Source organism: Diabrotica undecimpunctata, chromosome 5 (genome assembly GCF_040954645.1).
Source record: "Diabrotica undecimpunctata isolate CICGRU chromosome 5, icDiaUnde3, whole genome shotgun sequence".
NCBI classification, from domain to species: Eukaryota; Metazoa; Arthropoda; class Insecta; order Coleoptera; family Chrysomelidae; genus Diabrotica; species Diabrotica undecimpunctata.
In genome coordinates this window covers 159,211,574-159,219,467 of record NC_092807.1, presented here as the reverse complement: position 1 = coordinate 159,219,467, position 7,894 = coordinate 159,211,574, and the positions used below count along the sequence as shown (strand labels likewise).

Here is a 7,894-nt window from a genome sequence, read left to right as displayed (position 1 = left end):
ACTTTTTGACAGTGAACTGCCTAAGAATTTATGGAGTGAAGCTGTACGAATAGCAACATATATAATTAATCGATTAAAAACTACTGCAGTGCCAAGTGGTAAATTTCCAGCAAAAATTTGGTTTAATAATAATAGATCTAGAAGAGATACGAATATTTGGATCGAAGGCTTGGGCTCATGTTCCTTAAGAAGTAAGATTAAAGCTCGATAAAAGAAGTCAAGAAAAATATTTGCTAGGATACAGTAATAATGGATATCGTTTATGGAATCCATTAAATAATAAAATTGAAGTCTCTCGAATTGTGATATTTGATGAACAATATGTGAAACAAACCCAAATTTTTGCTGAAGAAAAGAAAACAGATGTAGAGAAAGATGATGTCATAAATGAAAATGAAGGAAAAAAGAATGAGACTATAAGAAAAAGTAATCGAGAACGAAAGATGCAAATTAGATATAATGACTATGATATGGATATGAGTGGCTTCATGACAGCACCATCAGCAGGAATTTTACAATCTGAAGTTCTAAAAAATTACGATGGTGCAAACAAAGATGAAAAGTTGTTGGAAGCTGTTAATGAAGAGTTATCAGTTCTAGAGAAAAACAAAACTTCGGACTTGGTGTTTACTCCAAATGAAGTGAATATAATAGACTCCAGGTGAGTATTTACACAGAAACAAATTAATGGAAAGAGCACTATTGGTATTAGCTCTTGAAACAGATTCAGAAATTCATCAAATGGATGTGAGGTCTGCTTTTTTGAATGGAGAACTGAAGGATCCTGTTTATATGCAACAATCTCCTGGACTTTCGCAAGTTAAGCAAGGTTGTGTGTGTCAGCTCAGGATAGCTTTATATAAATTAAAACAAACCCTAAGTGTTGTTATGATCCGTTACATTTATTTTTACTGGCTAAGAATTTCAGAAGATCTACTGTAGATCCCTGTTTATATATAAAATGTAATACTTACTTACTAATTTGGGTAGATGATTTGATGATAATATCTAATAATGTCATTGATGTAAATAACATAAAAGAGCAATTATCATCAGAATTTGAAATAAAAGATTTAACTAATAATTCAAAAAAAAAATGCGTTCCTGGGTATTAAAATTGAAAAAAAAGATGATTTTTTATTAATTTCACAGAAGAATTTAATTGGAAAAGATTTAAATCAATTTAATAGGAATTATTGTAAACCCTTGGATCTGCCTATTCAACCCAAATTAAATTTAATTAAAAATGAGAATGATCTTCCTATTGTGCCTTATTGGATTACCTATGTACATTATATTAGGAACAAGACCAGATTTATGTTTTACAGTAATGTATTTTAGTCAATTTCAAAACTATTTTGGTATCAACCATTGGAATCACTTAAAAAATCACCAATGGAAGTGACATAATAGGTCATGTCAGATTTTAACAATAGAATAAGTAGGTAGAGTTTACTTGAAGTTATTCGTTATCGTATTGTTATGGCCGTTGGTTACCAAGATTCTTATTATTAAAAGTATTCAATAAATAGTGAAATATTATTTGTGTTACTGCTTCAAATCCAGTAATCACTTCAGTCTGAAGCACGCACCTCAAAACTATGGACAATATCATTTTAAAGTCATTTACTTTAAAATGTCTAATGTATCTCTGAATAGTCAATATGAATAGGGCAGATAAAATTAAATGATTGGATGAATTTTTTATATTACCAAGTAACGAAATAAACTGATTTGTATTTTGAGAACGATTCCCGAAGTGTAAATCGAAACGTCTAAATAAATATACTTTTAAGTGGAACTGTGGTAAATTTACATTAAATATAATAAATAATATTAAAATGTCACAAGGAAATAGCTTTTAAACATTATTAAAATACATTTGTAATATTTTAGTTGCCATCTATGTATTCCTGATATTGCTATACTATGGAAATCATTAATTATAAATTGACATAATTTTGTTTATTAATCTTTATTTATTTCTTTTTTGTCGGTTTTGTTAAGTCCATAAGAGCGTAGGCGCAAAATTTCGGACCAATGCTTTTTAAATGCATTAATTTTTTTCGAATCCTAAAAAAACTAATAAGTATTTTTAAAAAATTCAAACGCAGAATGAAAGACTACATTATTACTGAGGGCCGAAAGTCCCTGAAAACTTCTATAATGTTTATTTTAATAAGTTACAGGGGTAAAAAAAAAGAGAAAATTTAGTGTGATTTTTAATTGCATTTAAAAAGCATTGGCCCGAAATTTTGCGCCTACGCTCTTCAAATGAGAATTATTTTCTTACCAAAAAAAAATAGATTGAAATGAAGCTGATTCTTATAAAAAAATAATTCTGAATATTTCTTGTATTTTGGTAAAACTTTTGGACATCCAAGTAATAAAAGATGCCGACTTGTGTGCTTTTAATTCTCTTTTACCTAACAGCTTACTACAATTAACGTCAACATTATCACCCGAAACCTGCTGGTAGCGAAAATAAACACCTTGAAATTAAGCATATTCCACAGTTTGGCTTTCATCACAGGCGGCTCCAGTAGCTCGCATCCCAGGAAGCTAAAAGGAAAACAAATTACGGAGAAAAGGTGCAATATGATTAATTAACGGGTTTGCACCTAACCGCTAAATTATCACTAAATACATGAAATTAGAAGAAAATTATGCAGAAAATGAGATTTTACGTATTTCGTGATTAAAACTTTATTTTAGTTGATAGGTGAGATGTAAATTTACAAGTTTGTAATAATTAAAATACATTATGAATTAGTTACCCACTTCCTTTTTTACTTAAAATTATTAATAAAACGATTATTTACATACGTTATTTCAAAGAAATTGAAAAAGTATTTTTCAGTTTCTAGAAATAATGTCAATTTGATATACTACAGTGTTTATTTGTACATAGTGTTGATTGTTTTATTTGCAGGCTATTTTAAATTATTTTCAATTAGGTTTTTCAAAACTTAATTTTTTAAAAATGAATGTTGACTGATTTAGAATTAAGTTAGAATATAGAATAGAATAGAAATATGCTTTATTGTCACCAAAAATTGTACAAATTTATGGATAAAGCTTACAAAATGTCAAAAAAATAACAATAACAATTACTAAAATCGTCTATTATATATACTAATAACAATTACTTACTAAAATTACATAAATTGTCAATAACACAGAATAAAATAATAACAATAATAATCGATGTTCGATATATCGATAATAATCGATAACACGGAAAGAGTCCCACCAGAGCTCAATCCTTTTGATACTGTAGGTATCTGAGATGAGTGACTTTTCCCCTTAGAGGGAGTGTGGGCCGTATGGCTAAATCTAGATAATAATAATTTATTCATCCTGAAAGATCATGTACATGATATAGGATAAGTCGAATAAAAAATATAAAATACTTATAAAACATCACAATTTCAGAATTAAAAGATAAACAGTACATATGATTAATTATTTACATCACCCAGATATTCACTTACACTGTAAAAACTATTTTGCAATAGAAAAGATTTTAATTTACGTCGAAATTTATTTAAATTCGTTATACCCATGCTGTACTATGTTTTGGTACTCTGATGAAGTCATTTTGCCTAGTTGAGTACTGGTGATAATCAGAGTTTAAATGAAAAGTAGTTATATTGGCTTTTGTAGTATACATTTTATGTAACAATAAAACACTGAAAACTTTGTTTTCAAAAACTTCCACAAAATTTATTATAAACTCTTATCACTACAGCTGTTTCGGCTGTTTGCCTTTCTCAAGTGATCTATTTTTGGCATGCGTTTATACTTTATAGTCTTTAATGAAATAGGTTGAGGAGGGGAGAACTGTTTGCCTAAAGTTGGTCATTCAGAATTATATTTGTTTTTTTAATTTGTTAATTTCCATAGATTCTAACAAAGATAGCTTAGGACCTTTATTTTGAATATGAAGAATTTTAAATTCGTCATTAAAAGAAGGATTATGATCTATAAGCCCTTTTATAGTCTGCTATTCGTTTATTAAAATTTCTACTAGTTTGACCGATGTAAGTTTTTAGTCAGTCGCCACATCTAAGTTTGTATACACCACTGTGTAAGTCCTTTTTATTTTGGCTCTTGTTGTTTTTAATATATTTGCCTCCGTTGTTATTTGTTCTGAAAGCTAGTGTTATTTCTTTCTGTTGTATGTGTTTGGCTATTTTTGTTGATATTTTGCCTGTATATGTAATCGACCAGAAGGTACTAGGTTTTTTCTCTGGTGGTGGAAATACTAATTTCAGGGCTTTCTTGTGTAGTTTTTTATTTAAGATTTTATTAATTGTTTGTTCGTTGTATCCATTGTTTACGGCTATTTGCGTAATGATATTTAATTCTGTCTCGAAGTTGTATTTCATTGAGAAAGGCAATCAGCCGAAACAGCTGTAGTGATAAGAGTTTATAATAAATTTTGTGGAAGTTTTTGAAACAAAAGTTTTCAGTGTTTTAGTGTTACATAAAATGAATTTCCATCAAGTAACGGTCTAATCCATCAATTAGTATAGATTTAAAAATATATATAGAAAATAGGGTAAACCATACAGTTATTGGACACTTAAGAAAATTTCAACTTTAAAAATTCGTAATTCACATTGTTCTCTGCAGATTGAATTGAAATTTATACAAAAGGTAGTCTAAACAGTTTATTACAATATGGATAAAAGGATTTAAAGAAGGTGTTAAATATTTTTTGTCAATATATATTTATTAAAAATAGTTACAAAAATTATAGTTATTGGACAGTTTATTTAGTTACAGAACACTCAAAATTAGTTATTGGACGACTGCTTTAACACAATAAAAAACTAGAAACAAATGAAAATTACAGGAAAAACCTAAGATTTCTGTGCGGTATGGGGTACCTATATACAGTTGACACAATTAAATTTTATAAATGCTTTTGTGCTTCTTTGTATTGAGTGAAAAGTTCGTCAATGTCTTCATCCTCACTGTCTTGGTTACTGTTATTAGCATCAGAATCACTATCTTGGAGATTGAAGCAGTTGTGACATATAAATAGATCACCATCGTTAGGTATATGCTGTCTATGATTAACAGGAATACAAGATTCGTGATAATAAAGATTACAGTCATCGCATTTTAATTTGTTCAATTGAATATCATTTGAACAAATAAAACATTTGACTTTTTTTTAATTCTTTTTCTTGCTACACTGGTTTATGGTTAATTTTTCCTCTCTTTTCCGTTTCCTTTCTTGTTTTTGTTTTTCCTGCTCTTCTTTTATCTCCTCCTTTTTCCGTAACATTTCTTGATATCGTGCAGATGTAATAGCAAAAGGAAGTCGTTCCGTGTTACGTTTATTTTTTCTTTCCGGTACAGTAGGAGAAGTTAAAAAGTTACCCAACAATTCGTGTTTAACAATAATTTTACTTGTAGAGGGTAAGTCATAAACATTAGTTTTATATTGTTGAAAATGGATATCATTGGTACTGCTACTCTCAGAAATATTCAATACCACTCTGTTCTGATGTTTTTATTTCAGTATTTTTAACGGGAGATGTGATAACCACATTTTGAATAATATTAATGTTTGTGTCTCTATTTTTTAGAACCATTGGGTTATCCGAATGTTTTGGATCATGTTCAAAAAAATTCCAAATTTTGAACAACAAATTCAAATTATCATCGCTAGGTAGATTACTCTTTGGATTTTCTTTTAAATTCTCTAAGCTATGAACTTTTTCAGGACCTAAGATATTTACAAAAGTATTATAGTCCATCTTGGGTTTCTTTTGATGATCTGAAATATTTAAATTTTTTACTACTTCTTTGCCTAAACATTTTGTGTAGTCAATAGCATCTGCATTAAATGGAAACAATCCGCAAGCCTTGAAACCATTTACTACTGTTTCAGTTTTACAGCTTTTTTTTATAGCTTGCTCCAATATAGAAGCAAATACAACCTTATTCACTACCCCTCCTGGATGCTGTTCTTCCCATTCTCTCACTGATTGCCGCCAAGCTTCTTTTAATGGACGGAAAATAGAAACGTCACAGGGTTGTAAAATCCTTGTGGCGTTAGGATAAAGTGCAATCACTTCAATCTGCAGTTCATTACACAATACACTTAATTGGTAACTTAAGTGACTCTTGTGCCCATCTACAAAAAGAATAACTGGAAGCTTAATATTATTTTCAATTAAGTGTGGGTAAAAAACATTCGCAATATACTGATAGAATGTCTCTGCCGTCATCCAACCATTATCGCTTCTGCCCACACCCCATTTAGGATTAATACCTTTAGCAACCTTTTCAGGAATACGTTGATAAGGATAAATAACCATAGGCACGCAAATTTTACCGTCTGCTGAAAACGTAAACATCACAGTGACGTTTTCTTTTGAAGAGCTTTTTTCAACGTTATAAACATTTTTGGAACCTTTCATAGCAAATACTTTTCCAGTAGATGGACATATTTGAAATCCTGACTCATCTCCATTAAAAATTCTTGATGGATCAGTTAGAACTTCTTCTAAATGTTTTTCTTTAACATCATCATCATCATCATAAATGGCTCAACAATCCGTTGTGGATCTTGGCCTGCTCACAAAGAAGTCGCCACTCCTGTCGATTCCTGGCAACTTCCCTCCATCTTCTAACCCCTAGAATCCGTAGGTCTTCTTCCACATCATCAATCCATCTCATTCGTGGTCGTCCTCTGCTTCTTGTGCCCTCTGGTTGTGAAAATGTTAATCTCTTCGTGTATTCGTGATCTGACATCCTAGCAATGTGTCCAGCCCATCTAAGTCTCTGCACTTTAACGAATTTCACAATATCTGGATCGGTGTATAACTGATACAGTTCAAAGTTGTATCTTTTCTTTAACATAGGTTTCAATATTTTTAAACCAGTTTTTGATGTCTCGTTCAGATACACAAGCGCTAGCTGCCGTCACACCTTCACTTGTCCTTCTAGAATCCCCTGGATGTCGCTTCAAAAATCCCTAAAAAAAATGAAACGATGAATACAGATTAAAATACATTTTTTGGTGACTTACTTTTAACCATCCATCTCCAGGTCGATTATCTTTAAAGTTATTGGGGCGCGGATTTTCGATTAAAAATTTTTGCACGCTGCTTTTTAAATCGTTAGCCTTTTTGGGGAAACCTTTTGAAGCAGTTTCTTGTATCCATCTGGAATATTGAATGTAAAATAAAATAATGCTATGGATTAAGATAAATTAAATGAGTGCAACCAGTGGTTGCACTGGTTTAGTGTGGATGTACCAATAGTTGTGTCATCTGCATACATAAATATGTTATTTGAACTGACATATCTGGTCATATCATTAATATAGCATAGGAATATTAATGGCCCCAATATTGAACCCCGAGGAACCCCAATATCAATATCACCATAATCTGATTGTAAGTCATCTTCCTAAAATGTAAATAGTAGAATGTGAACGAGGATCTTCCTAGAATGTAAATACAATGACAGCCATAATAAAAACTGACCCCTAAAGATTTTTTAACCTCTCTATAGCAACTTATACGTTTATGGTATCAAATGCTTTTTTGAGAGATCAAAGAAATATACAATATACAATTCAATGCAAAATTTAACTAAATTGCCAAATATATATAAAAATACTTTAGTTACTAGAACCTAAACGTACTGTAATTTATTAGTTATTCGTTAAGAAACTCTTCCACTGAATAATATGGTCTTTCAGATAGATAGGCTTTTGTCAATTTACGGAACTTAAGGAAATAATGTAGATAAGTTGCAAAGGGAGATGGTTGTATAATTTTTTTGCCGAATATAATATAGATTTCTTTACTAATTCAGTGGACGGGATCGGTAAATACACATCAAAGGTTGAATTTCTGGTGGAGTA

General features: G+C 30.4%; 1 protein-coding gene across 1 annotated transcript; it reads right to left on the bottom strand.

Moving 5' to 3' along the window:
* Nucleotides 1-2,499: 2,499 nt before the first annotated feature.
* LOC140442529 (uncharacterized) lies at nucleotides 2,500-6,338 on the bottom strand. Its single transcript, XM_072533591.1, has 2 exons — nucleotides 5,817-6,338; nucleotides 2,500-2,562 (listed from the first exon to the last, which is right to left on the bottom strand). Exons 1-2 carry the CDS (start codon nucleotides 6,336-6,338, stop codon nucleotides 2,500-2,502), a joined length of 585 nt encoding a protein of 194 aa, XP_072389692.1.
* Between the last annotated feature and the right edge of the window lie 1,556 nt (nucleotides 6,339-7,894).